This window comes from Phoenix dactylifera, chromosome 18 (assembly GCF_009389715.1).
Source record: "Phoenix dactylifera cultivar Barhee BC4 chromosome 18, palm_55x_up_171113_PBpolish2nd_filt_p, whole genome shotgun sequence".
Taxonomy (NCBI): domain Eukaryota; kingdom Viridiplantae; phylum Streptophyta; class Magnoliopsida; order Arecales; family Arecaceae; genus Phoenix; species Phoenix dactylifera.
Genome location: NC_052409.1, coordinates 5,854,605 through 5,871,871, shown reverse-complemented (window position 1 = coordinate 5,871,871; position 17,267 = coordinate 5,854,605). Strand labels below are relative to the sequence as shown.

Sequence of the window (17,267 nt, the reverse complement as noted above, 5' to 3'; positions counted from 1 at the left end):
TGAAATTTGGTATGGTGAGAGGTGGATTTCCCATTTCTTCACTCTCTTTTCCTTGCCTGGAGTGCATTAGATATGCATGATTGTCGGATAATAATCCAGTGGAAAGAGTGGAGCGAACGAAAAGATGGCGTCCGCATGGTGAGTGAAAATATTCCAAGGGCTCACATTTTTCCTGTTAAAACTTAGACAATAGGGCATTTAGAATGCATGCTAACAAAAAATAATATATAAAAATAATAATAAAAAAAAAGTTAAGAAGAAGAACAAATTGACATCTAAAATTCTTAAATTGAAACTCTCAAACTAAGAATTCATGGCGAGTGATTTTTTTTTTTATTTTTACTATTTGTAGATTGTAGTGGACTTTAGTTTAAAGTAATCAATCAAGGATAAGATCATCTTAGCATCTCTGGCTAACTTAACCAGAATCCATTGTTCATAGAGGAGATACCAGATTAATAGAAAAATCTTTTGTATAAGGAGGCAAATAGTATCGCAGACTAAGTTGCTTTCTTTACGGCTCACTACTCTGAAGGCTTCATTTGGGCGGACTTCGAGTCAGTGTCAGAGCCTATTTTGTTTTTTGATTTTGCTGGCTGCATCCATACCATATGAGCAAGGTTGTACAATTTTTTTTAATAGATATGGTTAAATTTATAAATAGAAATTAAGAAATATATTACATAATATTGATAAAATTCATGATTATGAAAATTTGATTTCCGTGGGTCTTTTTAATCTCATGCAGCGTCCGAGATGAGATGGTTCCCGTGCATCTGTGGGTCCCATCCCTAAGATGCGCCCGTTCACGCCTATCAAAATATACCGCCCGCTCGCTCGTGCGACTCACCAGCGCGCCGACCCCACACGGGGAGAAATCATTGCCTCCACTGCGTGCACCACGTGGCCGCGCACGCAGCCAATAGGAGCCGCTAGTTCCCGTAGATCATTCATCAAATACGTATCTCGACGCATCATTATAGAAACCAGCGGCCGTGATTAGCTGGGTGCACGTGCCACAAGTCCCCAACGGTAAAATTATTTTTGTGCCACCCCCAACAACTCACCCATGTGAACGTTGCACGTGGAACCAACCAAGTTACTTGTTTTTTAGTGTTTTCTTGTCCGCACCCGGCTTGACTCGGGTTCAAAATAATAGCCGTTTTCTGGTCACGTATTTGAAACTCGTTCTTTTTGGTCCCCCTTTTTTTTTTGGTTGGTCGAATTTGGTGGACTCCAATTACAAGACTTCCATAACCATTTATATGCACATAAATGGCATAAAAATAATTTAAATAATAGCCATATTTGGATTGGTATTATATTATTTATACGATAAAACTATATTTTTGTGAACTTTAATTCTAGATGGCACACCACAAGGCAGCTTTTGATTTTATTAGTAGTGACGTGGCCACATGGCGTATTATTAGGTTATAACAATTAATAATAATGATGATCATAGTATGATCCCATTTCAAAAAAATACATCTAAAAGTTTAGGTATGACAATAAAATATAGTTTTGGAGCTATTCTACTATTGAAGGATATTGCTATTATGCTAACTTGCTTGAGTAGAACCCATGATTAAATAATTGTCATCCTAACAGTTTAGGCACCCTCTTTGCATCAGAAAGACTGATCTTTGCTTCTTTTTTTTTGTAAGTTGTAATATGACTATTCAAAATCCATGTAAAAACTAAGTTATTTAGTAGAATATAACATATTACATTCTGCTATATATAGGAGGTTGCTTACAATGACATTAATTAATAAAAGCCATTATAGTGCAGCAAGAAGCATTTAAACTATTTAACTTTCGAGTAAAGTAAACTACTAATGGATAGTTACTTCAGTGGATATGAAGAAGCAGAAATGTTGGAGCTATCAGATCGGATGCAAACATTTTGCTTTGTCTTATTTTTGTTTGTCTTTTTTTGGTTTGCATGGAAGCCAGCTGAGAGGGTGGTGTTAGTAGGTGGCTCAAACTAGGCTTTCACAGCACTATAAGAACACTATTCACCCTCTAAGGCCAAGACAAAATCAACTTGTTCCTTGATGAACTTCATTTGATATAGTGAAGTGACCTTATGTTAATATTGTCTGCCCTTTGGTTCAAACATTAGAAGGGAAAAAGGCCTTTATCAGCAAATTTTGGCAGACACTTCCTTAACTGGAGTCCCTGAAAACAACAAACAGATGCTGAAAAACATATTAGTAGCTGATTCGATTCTCCAATCTAGTTTCTTGGATTGCATCCAATGGGATGAACACGCAATTATGAGTCAAACTGAGCTACTTCATTCCTAATTGATGACAATTCAAATCCTTTCTAATCTGCAGTTTTTCATAGCATATCAGGCATCCTGCATCATCTTGTAAGTAGTCATAGAATTGCCAATAGGGAAACAAAATTAAAGAACAGAATGGAAACTCCTCCATTCATGTTCTTTTTTCCAGCTTCATCTCCTTCCGCTGTCGCCACCTTTGCTGCAAAATTTTGTAGCACCACCTCGATCTTCATGGATGAATTTCTCACACCAGCGTCCTCTTCCTCCCCAGCCCCTTTGGATCCAAGGACAAGCTTAGGGATGGACTGGGAGATCGGAAAACGCACGGAGGATTAAGGGTCTTCAGTTAAAGAACATTTACGTGATATTAGCTCTTTATAGGGATTTATATATGAACTATTGCCGGCCATGGATTAGTAGATACGTTACTAAATAATAAATTATGTGTTTTACCTATGATAGCCTAGAGAACTTAAAAATTAAACATTTAATAATCTTATTTACTTCAAAGCAGTCTTTGAGAGAAAGTGATGACCACTCTGATAAACTACATTCCTTGCGAGAACTACCACCTAAATAATCTCCTCCTTGGAGTGGCCTCTTGTAATGTGGCCCCTGTCACTTGAAATGCATGCCATTTTTCAGCAACAAGCAATCAACTACTTTGAAACTCTTGTTCTGAATCACCCCAGCAGGTGGAAAAATAACTAGTCATGTTAAGAATTTGGAACAACCAAAATCTAAAAGATTAGCTGCGCCAGGCCCGATCTCAGGTTGCAAGAGATCCAGGTCAGATTAGGTTCAACTTGACCCGGAGCTGTGAGGACCTAACTAGGCTTGAAATTTTAATCCCAAATGAGCCCACTCTCTAGGCAAGCAAGGGTTGGCTTGGGTCTCTTTAATGTCGGACCCGTTTGAATCTAATATATGGGGCCAGATCCAAATATTGTATTCTAACATTAGACAAGTCTAATTGGATCCATTGATCCATTTTGATCTGACTGGATCAGGTCTAATTTTGCAAGATTCATATCTAACAATGGATTTTGATATAAGTTGGTGAGTTAGGCAATCTTCTCCTCCAATTGTATGAGACGTCTCTGCATCTCATCATTACCCATTGAGGAAGAACTAGCAGTTATACTTACCTTTGTCCTTCGATGTACTTGAAGCACGGATAGCCCTTCTCCTGATTGTTTATATTGCTCATATATCTAACCACGAATAGAAGCTCCTACAGATATAGAGGACCGAAGCTCTGATGCCAATTTGATCCAATCGGAGAGAAGGAAGATTTCTTTCAAACCGCTTAACTCTAATCTCTCAAAAGAAAACTAGAAAAAGATGGAAAAATCTCGAAAGTAGGACTTTAAGTTCCCTTTTCTTTCATTGATGATTAAAAAAATGAAATAATAGTCTCTATTTATTATGTGAGGTCCGTCCTAACACAATTTGGGTCGGATTTCTTTTTTTAATTCTAGTAGGACTCTTTTTTCTTAAATAGATATCTCTAGTAAAAAAAGCTAAAAATCTTGAGGAAGAAAATCTCGACTTCTACATCAACTCTACCTTCTGTCACTCTACCGAATTCTTATTGGATAAAGAGGTACGCTCGGTCAAAGTCTTACTCCGAAAAAAAAAATTCGATTTGACCAACCCGTTTTTGGGGCCTAAACGATAAAATTTTGGTCCAATTCAATCTTTTATGAGGTCCAAAGTTGTAGAACTAGAAAAAGATACTCAATTTAAAAAAAAAAAAAATCATATCAATCGAGCATCGTATGACCAAAACTATGGCTTTCAGAAGTTTAGCTGCGACTCGACTTTTCAATGTGGTGGATCTTGCTTCTGGACCCTATTCAGCTCTGTTCGTAGTAGCCAACGTGGTCCACATCAAGTTTGATGATTTTTCTGGATTACAAAAAATTCAAATAATACCTTCCGGCTAGTCTTTTTGAGTAAGGTCGTGGATTGTGACATCATATCAGTAAATAACAAATCAAGAAACATCATCTTTCGGTGTTCCCATGGAGCAAATATTACCTTTGAGGAGTAAGATTCTGGCAAAAAAAAAAAAAAGCTTGAGATTTAAGTTTAGAATATTCATATGCTTTGGAGATAGAGGGAATGTTGTTCCCCACTCACATAATGCAACTTTACTTATAGGGATAAACCTTTTGATTGGCGATTTCGAGGAAGCACAAAATGGATGCTAATTCAGCAACAAACTGAATGAACAAGATATGATTAACTTTTAGGGAATTCTTCGAGGTGGAAACCAGTCTATTGCTTGTAGACTAGGAAATCACCTGAAAAAGCACATGCCATGATCTTTGGTGATCAAAGTTCACTAAGTTCTGATGTGTTATCAGAATCGGCATACAGTTTCGTGAGTGTCGAGCTCCAAGCTCCATGAGAGCGCAACAATTCCCTTCTCCAAAGGGATTTAGATAAAATAATCCCCTGTTTAATAACCATAAAAACCTCTAAATCTATAGACTTTGTCAATCTGTGCAAACGCTTATCTAAATATTAATTGCAAGAGAGAGTAAAGCAACAAAAGGAATCCATGAAAACAGATAAGAAATATGGCACTCAAATTTCTGTATCCGTAGCGACCATAAAATGTTCACCATTTAGTACCAAACAACACCTTGGTAAAAGATATGAGTGCATATATCTGAGTTTACTATTTTATATGTTTTTCTCTTTGCAAATTCTTTTATTTACTGACATCATTTTCAACAAACTTCAGAAATTGTTATGGAGCATGGATTCTAATTACCATATTACAATTTACATCCTAGTTCATTATCTTATATGATTTTCTCTTCACAAATTCTTTTATGTAGGGAAACCTTTCTCCACCAACTTCTGAAATTGTTATGGAGTGCACGTAGAATGAGAAGGAATTACAGGAGTATAAAGAAAAAGAATTAGAATGCCAAAGTTCCTTTTTCTAGAGGCTTTACCTCAACAACAATACAATGGAGAAGCTGCTCACCAACTGAGCTCACAAAAACAATGATTATGAACTACCAAATTTAGAAGATTGATCATGTCATTTAGATTGTCACTGACACAACATTTTAAACATGAATGCATGGGAAAAATCTGCAACTATATAAGATACTTTCGACATTTTAATTGCATAAGCATAGGCAACTGCTTCACCACCTCATCCTGTTGAACCATGTCTGTTTAGAAAATATTTCGAGCTTTTAATCTGCCAACATCATGAAACAAAATAACAATCCTAAACAAATCGTTTTTCTCTTGATGACATGATCATTTCTAAGGCAATGATCAGCTCTCTTTCCAATATTTTATTGGGAAATGGCTTCTATCAGTCAAATGGCATCAAAATCCAAAATACACATAATCAAACAGCATCAAGGTTTTGCCATACAGGTTCTGACCTTAAATTGGAATATTAGGTCTCTAATATATATTAACTCCTTATATCTGAATATTTTAAATGATACTAGTCCATGTCTAAAACCAAGGGAAAAAAAAAGAACATTGATGTCGGGTGTCCAGACGGTTGTCAACAATGTCCCAAATATCCAATTCGATTTAATTAGGCCTCCTAGTACTATCAAAAAAAAAATGGTTATTAGGACCAGGTCCCTCTTTGATGTGAATAATCCTCATATGATAAGAATAATTAGGAACAGGCCCCTCCTTGATCCTTTATTTTGGTAAAATATCTCTTTACCGAACACAAGACTTCTTACATGAGTAACTATTAATAGCAAGGTTTTAAATCTCCTAGAATGGAGCTACTCCATTTTTTCTAGGGAGCAGGATGCACCGTCGTCCTGCTCTGTCTTGACATTTGGAATCAGAGATGTCCCAAAATATGCCAATTGGGATGCTAGGATGATAGCGGAATGGCCCCACCCCGACAAAATGGAAGGTAAGGGATGTTCCAAGATATACCAATCAGGATGTTGGGATGATGGAGGAATAGTTCTACCCCAACATAATGGAAGGTATTCCATCTCAATGTCTCGCTGAATGTTCTGCTCAGACTTGAATCCTTGATTAATAGTTTTCATATTAATTATTTAGCTATTTTGAGGTCCATCTTTGAGATGTGAACTGTTGATGTCTCCACACGTAGAACATACTAAGTGGAGAATTTCTCGTACATTATATATTTCAAGTAAGGGAGATTTAGGTCAAGTGAGCCCATTGAAATTACTTGTCTCATCTATGATTTCGTTGGTTGGACCTCATGCACCAATCGCCCTAGTATGAAAACTAGGAGAAGATCCTTTTTTTTTTTCTCTTTATGAAAACTTGTATGAAAGCCAATGATGTACTTGCATGATAGTTTAAAGGTGGTATATACCATAATTATATACATTTGAATGTACCATTTCTAGTAATTTGAAATGAATATTTCTCTTTGCCTTTTTCATTATTTAAATCACAATGATGAAAATACTTGTACTTTTTTATACAAATAAAATGTAGAACCACCTTTACATACCATGCACAGTGTGACGCCTGATTGTTTACCACCATTTTCTATTAAGAAAAGGTTAAAATCACTTCCATTACTCTAGTTTTCTTTTTTTTTTCCAGTTTAAATTACAACGATGAAAGTAACTAAACACCCATTCTTGTTTGATGTAGAGGAAAAGCCAATGTATGCTACCAATATCTAATTATCTGCAAATATTATCTCTCAAAAAAATGTTAAGATCACTTCCATCACTTTAGTTTTCTCCTTTTTTTTTTTTTCTAATTGCAATGGTGAAATTATTCAAACCTTTCAATAGAAATAAAAGCCATGACCACCTTTATAGAATGCGATGCATGTAACAAGGCATGCACTTTGCTAGATGTTCAATCACCTACAAATAACATCTTTTAAGAAAAGTGATATTAAAATCGCTTATCTTTTAGAAAAGTGATGTTAAAATCGCTTATACACTTTCCTTCTTTGTATCATTTTCTAATATAAGAGGAGAGCGAAACCTAATGGGGTACATATTTTCTAATTATTTTAGGAAAAATCTTGATACACTTACCTTATTTATATTTTGAACAATGCCACGCTCATTTGCAGGCATTTACTTTTGCAAATATATGCTATCTATATATATTTTCTAAATCCTAAACTCTATCAATTAGAAAAAAAAAAGAAGAACTATAGGTAGAAAGATATAATGATGCATATATTTATCTATAAAATTGATGAATACATCACAATAGTAGCACTTTCATAGGAACACCTCACTTTGATTTAATTTTCTTTATTATATTTTAAACTGTGGTAACGAAAAGTATTTATCATGGCGGTAATGACAACCACTCCAATAACGTATGCTTTAGGCGCGCATGATGCCGGATGTCCAAGTTTAGAACATACAAAACTTCTTAATCCATGCAAATTAATCTATGATAAGAATGCTTCCATTTCATAAGCCTTTTTTTCTATTTTCTATGCCAGATGTCCAAGTTGTGTGTGTATATATATATATATATATATATATATATATATATATATATATATATATATATATATATATGAACATACACACACTTGAGAAAAATCACGTGAAGTGCACGTGACCGAAACTAGTATTTTAAGGAGGTCTCGCCCCCTTTTTTTTTCGCTAAACCATCGCCCCCTTTTTCACCTTCCCACTTTTGCCTCCCCCTCCGCCATGGATTCCGAGAGAACTCCCCAGAACTAACCGCCTTCTCCTCTCTCTCTCTCTCTCTCTCTCTCTCTCTCTCTCAGATCCTTTCCAGTCCGGCGCACGCTATTCTACCTCCCTGCGCCCCCGCAAGCGCGCGATAGCGTCCCTCCCGGCCTTTTCTGCCTTCTTATCCCCGTCGTCTTCCCAAAGGCCTCCTCGTGCCCATACTCGGGCCGGCAGGCAAGCTCGAAACCCTAATTCCCTCTCCGGAGGTGTCCCGGAACCCCATAGGAGGGTCATCCGATCGGAGCCTATCTCGCCCTGGGAAGGAGGATGAGGAGCCGCCGCGGACGGCCCCTGAAGGAGCTGTATGATGCCACGAGGAAGCTCTCAGAACCGGAGGCATGTAAAGTTACCCCCTTTCTTCCTTCTAATCAGGGTTTCTTGTTCGCCCTCCTGAAAATGGATTCTTTTTAGACCATTTTATGTCTTCCTGAACTGAATTATTTGTTTCGATGGATTTTTTTTGTGAGGATTTGGTTTGTTTGCTCATTTCACGAGATTATTGCTGGGTATGATCAATTATTGAAGGAAAACTAGATTTTACTGTGGCTTTTGTGGGAGAAAGATTACTTTTTTTGCCTGTTTTTATTTCACAATAATTCACTGTAGTTTGTTGTTTTTTAGGGTTTCTGAGTCAGACGGCATGGTTGCATTGCATCGTTATTTGCATAGTTGATTCCGCGAGAAATGATTGCTGTTGTTATGCGAATAGATCTTGAAGCATCCTTGGATTGTGTTCTTTGTGTGGTTTGTTCATGATGATAGTTTGTTGCCCTTTTAATTGCTGAATTTGGTAGTGATATGATGACAATTGTTATTGATGCGAGTTTCTAATCTTCTTTCTAGATCACTCCAGTATTGCAAGGGACATGCCACATCCAAGGACCTATTGATGAGGCTAACTATGATCTACAGAGGACAGATTTGGTAACAGGCATACTTAACATATTTGAACTACTTCCTTTTTCTTCTAAATGTACTGACTTTATGTGCCATTTTCTTTACCAGTGTTATTGTCTAGAGGTTAGTATGAACTATCGCATTCAATTCTTTGTGAAACATTCAATTGTACTGACATACTAAGACTACATGGCCCTTATTCATGTTAGACCGCATGGCCTTTATTCATGTTACTTCTTAGTTTATTCATAGTAAGATAACATGCTAATGTATGCGAGCATGACGGATACATGTCAAAAGTCAAAATGGTACCTTGTAGGCGGCCTACATGTAACATGACATAAATTAAGGTCAGATGTACAACAATAATCATCAGTTCTTCATTTTTAATGGTTTTTATTTTGGTGTTATCAGTTTTTAGGTTATTTTGTTTCTTATTTTTAGATGCTGTTTTGATGTTAAACCATATTTCAGTTCTAAAATTATTTTTGCAATTTAACATCATTCTGCTAAATTGATCGAAAAGTTGTGAAAGAATTGGCTTTGCGCTTCTCTAAACATTATTTGTTTCTTATTTGTTATATTGCTTTTCCCTGTTAATGCATTTCTTTAGTCTATACATGGACTGCGTGTGTAGATTATTAGATATTCACCCAGACTGTAGTGTGATAATCCTTGCTTGTTAATTTATTAATTATATATATGGGTCTATGCTGTAAAGCAAAGTGCATTAATTCTATTACTTGCTCCTCAAGTTAAATGGTATTATAACCTGAAATTGTTGATGTCTGATCATAGAAAATGCTTCAATGGTTTGCTATGCTTTTATATGTATTATATGCATCTTTTTGAAAAATAAAAAAAATATCCAGTAGATATTCTATATGTTTTGATTATATCTTTTTAAGTTTTTTTTTATATTCAACACTTTGTTGTTGTGCCAAATCTTGATACATTTATCCCTTCCTTTGAAATATAATTAAGGTGCTTTGATTCGTGCTAGAAAGAGACTAGACTCCCATCAAGCTACCTTGCCTGAGTGTAGGCTGAATGATTTTGGGTTTGTCAGGCTTAAGTCCAAAAAGTTTCTTGAAAGTCAAGCCCTAGCTCAAACTTGAGCCCAGCCTAAGGCCTAAATAGGGTCAATTACATTTGGCTAACAGGTTGGTCCAAACTTATGCTTGATTTGGAGAAAGGGTACTGTTGAGGGAAGGAGGCCTAAGCCGCCAAGATAATTGGAGGTCCAAAGGTTGGTGATTGAGACCATGGGGATTGACGAACGGGACAAGGCTGATGTTGCCATAGCAGATCACTGGAGAGAAGGGGCTGAGATTGTGGATTAGTGGAGGGGAGGAGGCTGTAGTCATTGTGGTGGATTGGTGGAGGGAAGGAGGTTGATACTATCATGAATTGGCAGAGGTTAGAGGCTATGGTGGTTGTGAATCATTGCATGGGAGGAGACCGAGGCAGCAATCAGTGGCGGGGAGGAGGCTATGAAGCAACAAATCAACAAAAGGGAGGAGAGGAGGTGAGAAACTTGCTAGTGGCAAGAGATGTGAAGAGGTGAAGACAACAGGGAAGCAGAAGGTCAACAAGTCTGACAGAGGAGAAGAGATGAAGGGGAGAAGAGGGGAGGAAGTCTCTAGAACGAGATGAGAAAGGGGATGTGGGGTTTCATCATTGAATTTTGTAAAAACTTGAACCTGACCATCTATCAATTTCTAATTGATGACTAGGGTATCTTATATAGATATAACACATTGTATAATATATATGTAAACAATAAGTATATAGTATAATATTATTTGTTTCACAATTTCAGGCTAGGCTTGAGCCGAGCCAAGGTTTCCCTAAACTGGGTCCTAAATTTGTTTGGGCCTTTAACTTTCAATCTTGGTCCATTCCAAAATTTAAAATTCTCAGCCCAAGCTTGGCCCAGGCCCATTACCAGCCCTGGCATTCATACTCTTTTGACATCACAGTGTTGCAAATTTGTAGAAAAGATGATTCTTTTTGGGCAGAAGATGGTCACCCACCAGATTCATTAAGATGAAAAAATTGCTTTTGCATGAAGGACTATGATTATTTGCACCTTATTATGAATCTTTAGATTCTATATATCCATTTAGGGACCACTTCGTGTATAGGTAAGGGGTCTTTGATCCATGATTTTTTGTTTATAGGCACTTTAGACCTTCTAGGTCATGCCTGCATTTTCATTTCGCAACCCCATCCTTGAATTTGGTAGTTGATTGCAACATCCTCTTTTCCATCTTGTGGTACCATAACTCTACTTAATACATTGATGCACCTATACATATAGATACTTATCTGCACACAGACATATGCAGACTTGCACAATTTTAACTTGTAAAAGGGCATGTGCAGATGCATTGAAGTGGTCTAAATTTTATCTACATTACAAAAATGAGATTGATAATGATTTAAATCAAGGATTTTGTAGTGTTAGGTTTCTCTCTCAAAGCACTAAAACTAAGTAGATATGATGATAATTGGTAAGAATAATCCTATAATGATAAGCTAGGATTTTTTAATGGAGTTCTAGAAGCTTTAAGAAGAGCTACTCTAAAATTCTAGACTTGGGATAGGGAGAGCATGCTAAAAGGTGGGTGGAGTTTGCACATGTAAGCTAGGTGAAGATTCAAAGGGTAGTTAATTATAATCATACTTTTTCAAATTCTTTTAATTTTCATTCTATGTAAGTATTAGTTGAGCCTCTCTAGAAATTAGATGTTTTGAAAAGTGAAACAACAAATATGAAGTGGTTGGACTCAGCTACAGACTCCAGAGGGCAAGTTTATTTCCCTTTTTTTTTTTTTGCAACAGTTGCCGAAAGTGAAAAACCAGTACATAAAATCAGTCCTGGCTAGCCAACCCAATGGGTTGAATGGTCATCTAGCTTGATCTTTGGTTTGGATAAATGCAAAATAAGGAAACTTGTGTATTTATAAGAGCTACTTGGATTGGTCATTTAATTGGCAACCTTCTTGGTCTGTTTTGGTTTTAGATCCGCCAGTTATACCTTATTTATTATTTATTATAAAAAAATATTTTTGGTGTTGAATTAGGGGTTAGGTTTTGTCCACCTAAGGCATCATGGGCAAAAAGCAGCTACAACTTCCTCTCTCGTCAACTCTCAACCTTGCTCAAGTCCTTAAGTTTAACCTATAATATTGTGACTTCTTCAACAGGCAAAACTGGGTATGGAAATTGGTGCTATATTCCTTTGTCTTCTAATCTTTACTCTCACCCCTCCAAGATCTAGACCTTGGCTTTGGCCCAAGCCTCAAGTCTCAAGCTCAAGACCTTAGAACCTCTCCTTGGCATGGAAGGTGGCTATGGATCCCAAAGTCTCGTCTCAACCCTCAAGCTGCATAACTTAAGGCCTCAAAACTCAAACCCTCAAGGCTCAAACTTTGACTTAACGGTTTCTTCATGGAAGGCGACTTGGGTGAGGAAAGTGGCCATCACTCCTCCCATCTCAAGCCTCTACTGTAGTCACTTTAGACCTCAACCTCAAGCTTTTGATGCTCCTATGCTTGTACATATGTTGATTGATACATTGAAAGTTGTCTAAATTCATGATGATATCAAACTATGTTTTTGTTTTGAGAATTTTGATTGGTTATATCTTAGTAATATACTATCAATGAAGAAACTATATAGGAGGATATCATTATATTATGCATTATTCTGATGTTATGTGATTGTACAGCATGCTAAAAACTGTTAGACAGGTGCTTAAAAAAAGAAAGTTTGAGAGGTTTTATCATATATATATATATATATATGTGCTATTCTATTGATTTTTCTATTCATTATTGGTGGTTGATATATTTATTGTAATGATAACATCATTTTCCTTTTTGTTTGATGCAGTGTTTGAATTGGTGGTCAATGACTCAGTCTCATTTCTGGTTGGATGAGTAATGTGGTTTTTAAACATTGCAAAAATCAACTTTATGATGGACATTCAAAGTGTTGCATAATTTTACTGTAGTAGGAATTTAACAATTTTAGATAGCTGAAATTGTACTAACCCTGGTCCAGTTGGTCAAGGTAAACCATGATAGTGTAGTGCAGGCAAGTTGGGTCAGATCCTATCCAATTGAGCTATTGCCAGTTGACTTGTGTGATCGAGTTAATCAAGTCTTGATTAGTATCTCGGATTGGCCCTGTTTGATAATGCATATAGGGTTGGATTTTATCGAGTCCAATCTATCAGATCTCATGTGATAAGATCAGCTCACAGGTCCTACCTTAGTTCCTATGTTTCTCATTTAATTGTAGAATGCGAGCTGTTCTCTTTGATCTGATTCCTTAACTCTGAGGACCATCAAATTGTCTATTCTCTTGTAATTTTCACTGCCACTATATACTTCTGCAATATTTAATATGTTGCATGTTTTATATCTATGCAGAAGTAGTAAATGCCTGCTTCAACTGTATAAGGAACATTTTTTGTTTCCCTTCAACCTGCCAATTTTATTTCATTCTTTACTGATGATGTTTGTCTGCTTATTAATAAGATGTTAGATATTTTAGTCAAATTGTCTATTCTCTTGTAATTTTGGCAGGCACTATATACTTCTGCAATATTTAATATGGTGCATGTTTCATCTCTATGCAGAAGTATTAAATGCCTGCTTCAACTGTATAGGGAGCATTTTTTGTTTCCCTTCAACCTGTCAATTTTATTTCATTCTTTACCGATGATGTTTGTCTGCTTATTAATAAGATGTTAGATATTTTAGTGTGTTTATGTCGTGGTTTTACTGTTTTTGAATTATGTCATACTTCTACTGTTTTTTTGAATGATGTTGTGCTTTTATTGTAAAACACCAGGAAGGGAGATTATCCACATCAAACATACTTCAGTGCATAAACACATAATGTAATTGCATGTTCCTATAAACCTCCAGTGCAGTCTTTCTGTATCAGTTTTGAAGCTCTGAGGTCATTATATTTGATATATGATGTTTTAACAAGTTGCATATTGAATTTTCTTTCACTTGTCTACAATAGGGTGATTTTCCAGTTGAAGGAAGACACTTACTTGTGAATGAAAAACTTTGCACCAGAGCAGAACCTGGTACGTGCAACGTATGTTCTGCTCCTTGCATATCTTGTTTGCACTTAAAGCGAACTGTGCTGATCATGGAATCAAAAATCAAGGATGGGCTTTCACATGACACTTCTGGGAGAAAAGATGATAGTTCTGTTATTGGTGACAAAGTGCCTAATTATAGCAGCAGAGAATGTGATGATCAGCAGCATGAATCTAGTGAAACTAGTAATTTTCTAAGCTCTACTTCAAGTCATAATTCATGTTTTGAAAATTTTGAAAGTAAAGCAAGATTCAGAGACTTAATTAGAGATGATGCATCAGAAGATGTTAAAACACCCTATAAGGAGTCTTCAGATGAAGCAGTTAAGCTTCTTTTGGAGCAAACCAATGTTTCTTCTCATAGTGCCCTTCCCTCTCACAGCCAGACAAGATCTGGTCTGCACCATAAAACACACTCAGATCTAGTTGACGAGCAGCATGTATTAGAATGCCATGGGGATAGCATTTCATGTATTTCTGGTATTACGAATGCCAGCACTGCAGTCCATGCTCCTCATATGGACTCAGACGATAAAAATGCAACATCCAGCATTCCATCAACTGGTAATTTACTCGCCAGAAAATCTGAAAAGCCGGTCCAGAATGAAGCTCACCCTGACTGTCGAATTGATGAAATAAAAGAGAGTCAGAATGAATTTCAAATGCCTAGCACATTGCTCGAAGAATCTTTACAGAAGAATAATGGTTCTAGTTCTGCAATAGCTGGCTCTTCCCCCATGTATGAACATTCAGAGTTCCATCCATCAAAAAGCGATAATTCTTCCCATTGTAATTATGTTTCCAAGGAAAGAAATGCATGTGATCAATTTCCAGCAGTTGAAATTCCGAAATGCTTAGGCAATGAGGAATCTTCACTAGCACAAGAATTAGTTGCTGGCAGTATTGATGGGCAAGAAAATACTGCACGTGCAAACAGTGAAATTAATAAAGAAAGCAGCACAACAAGTGAATCTGCTTCAGTTTCTCTGAAGGATACTGATGCATGTGTGGGAACTGAAATTGGAACTGGCAGTAGGATCCCTCACCCTGACTGTCGAATTGATGAAATAAAAGAGAGTCAGAATGAATTTCAAATGCCTAGCACATTGCTCGAAGAATCTTTACAGAAGAATAATGGTTCTAGTTCTGCAATAGCTGGCTCTTCCCCCATGTATGAACATTCAGAGTTCCATCCATCAAAAAGCGATAATTCTTCCCATTGTAATTATGTTTCCAAGGAAAGAAATGCATGTGATCAATTTCCAGCAGTTGAAATTCCGAAATGCTTAGGCAATGAGGAATCTTCACTAGCACAAGAATTAGTTGCTGGCAGTATTGATGGGCAAGAAAATACTGCACGTGCAAACAGTGAAATTAATAAAGAAAGCAGCACAACAAGTGAATCTGCTTCAGTTTCTCTGAAGGATACTGATGCATGCATGGGAACTGAAATTGGAACTGGCAGTAGGATCCCTCACCCTGACTGTCGAATTGATGAAATAAAAGAGAGTCAGAATGAATTTCAAATGCCTAGCACATTGCTCGAAGAATCTTTACAGAAGAATAATGGTTCTAGTTCTGCAATAGCTGGCTCTTCCCCCATGTATGAACATTCAGAGTTCCATCCATCAAAAAGCGATAATTCTTCCCATTGTAATTATGTTTCCAAGGAAAGAAATGCATGTGATCAATTTCCAGCAGTTGAAATTCCGAAATGCTTAGGCAATGAGGAATCTTCACTAGCACAAGAATTAGTTGCTGGCAGTATTGATGGGAAAGAAAATACTGCACGTGCAAACAGTGAAATTAATAAAGAAAGCAGCACAACAAGTGAATCTGCTTCAGTTTCTCTGAAGGATACTGATGCATGCATGGGAACTGAAATTGGAACTGGCAGTAGGATCCCATCTGATGATGCTAAGAAGGCCAGCTTCATGAAAGAGCCACCTGGAAAGTCCAATTTGTTGTTAGAGACAGCTAATACTCAGGTATCCGAGATCCAACCTCGGACAACCTCGGACAATGAAATTGAGGATGATGTGAGTGCATTTCCTATCTCCAAATTATCTCATATAGAATATCTTATTTAATGCACTCTGAGTCTCTACTTTCTCGCATGATTTTAACAGATCAATGAGGTTGCATTTAAGCCATAATAGAAATGCTAAATAATTCATCAATGGCAGAACTATAAGAAGGTTTTAATATCATGAAATTTTGTAACATCCTGGGTCTCTCAGAGGGCTCTTTTGTGTACTCACTGTCCTGCAATCCTTCGTTTGTTTCTCTTTTCTTTTCTTCTTACTTCTACTGTTGTCTGAAGATATTGTAGGATGCTTATTCATTTCTAAATCATGCTTAATCATATTGTGTTTGCAGTATTTCTATGTTCATCTGTATGCTTTTATTCACAATCTTCTTTTGTTTTTTTATTCCTGAAGCAAAGTAGGCAGGGGATTCTTAAGATAAGATAGTTGTTATGATGGTAATCTAGAAGTGTTCAAGTCCTTTAAATCAAGGTCTCGTCTTTGGAGGAAAATATCTTAGCTAGCATAAACTAGAAGTTCATCCCATATTTCCTTGTATGATACTGAAAAGGATGTCAAATCTAGCATAACCTGAAACATTAGAAAGATAAAGGATCGATAGCATATCTTTGTGGCTCTTTCAAAATTACATTAGTTGCAATTGCCAATTAGTTCTCATGTGTAGGTATTTATTAAATTGCATCAGAGAAATATGAATTTTCTTATTTACAAATTATGTCATCTCTAAGTCTGAATCATCACATCTTATGTTTTCCTCCTAAAAGCCCATGCCTGCAGCTTGAGTGAAATGTGGGTCTCCAGCACCCCATTTTTTCAAAGAATAACCATGATTATAATTACTAAGCCTTCTTGTAACTCTGTGGTCAACTTTACAAGTCCTCATTTGCCAAATTTTTGGGCTCTGTGGCTGTTTGCTGTCCTTGATTGACTTATCTAGTCCATGCATCCCCACTCAAACTTGTTCATAGCCTAATAACTACTGTTAACTAAATTTATTTATCTCGAGCATGACAACTAATTTGTAATGCAATGACTGTATTTGTTGCCTTCATTGTTTTCATATATATTTGTGATAAGGCCAATAATAACCATATGGACTTCTGCTCACATAGAAAAATGGCTGATTGCATTTTTGAAGTTTTTTGAGAATTTTTATTAAGCTTAAAGAAAGGGAACAAA

The 17,267-nt window shown here is 36.5% G+C and overlaps 1 protein-coding gene across 6 annotated transcripts; it reads left to right on the top strand.

The window, feature by feature from the left end:
• The first annotated feature begins 7,921 nt into the window (after nucleotides 1-7,921).
• Nucleotides 7,922-17,261, top strand: LOC120104414. 6 transcript variants are annotated; one of them, XM_039115510.1, is made up of 4 exons: nucleotides 7,922-8,351; nucleotides 8,859-8,939; nucleotides 13,959-14,675; nucleotides 15,108-17,261. In XM_039115510.1, the coding sequence occupies exons 1-4, from the start codon at nucleotides 8,283-8,285 to the stop codon at nucleotides 16,128-16,130; spliced, it is 1,890 nt and encodes a 629-aa protein (XP_038971438.1). In that variant the 5' UTR covers nucleotides 7,922-8,282; the 3' UTR covers nucleotides 16,131-17,261. The 6 variants fall into 6 exon arrangements, with proteins under 6 accessions (XP_038971438.1, XP_038971433.1, XP_038971434.1 ...); XM_039115505.1 differs by having other exon boundaries at nucleotides 13,959-17,258; XM_039115506.1 differs by having other exon boundaries at nucleotides 7,922-8,355; nucleotides 8,869-8,939; nucleotides 13,959-17,258.
• Nucleotides 17,262-17,267: the final 6 nt, after the last annotated feature.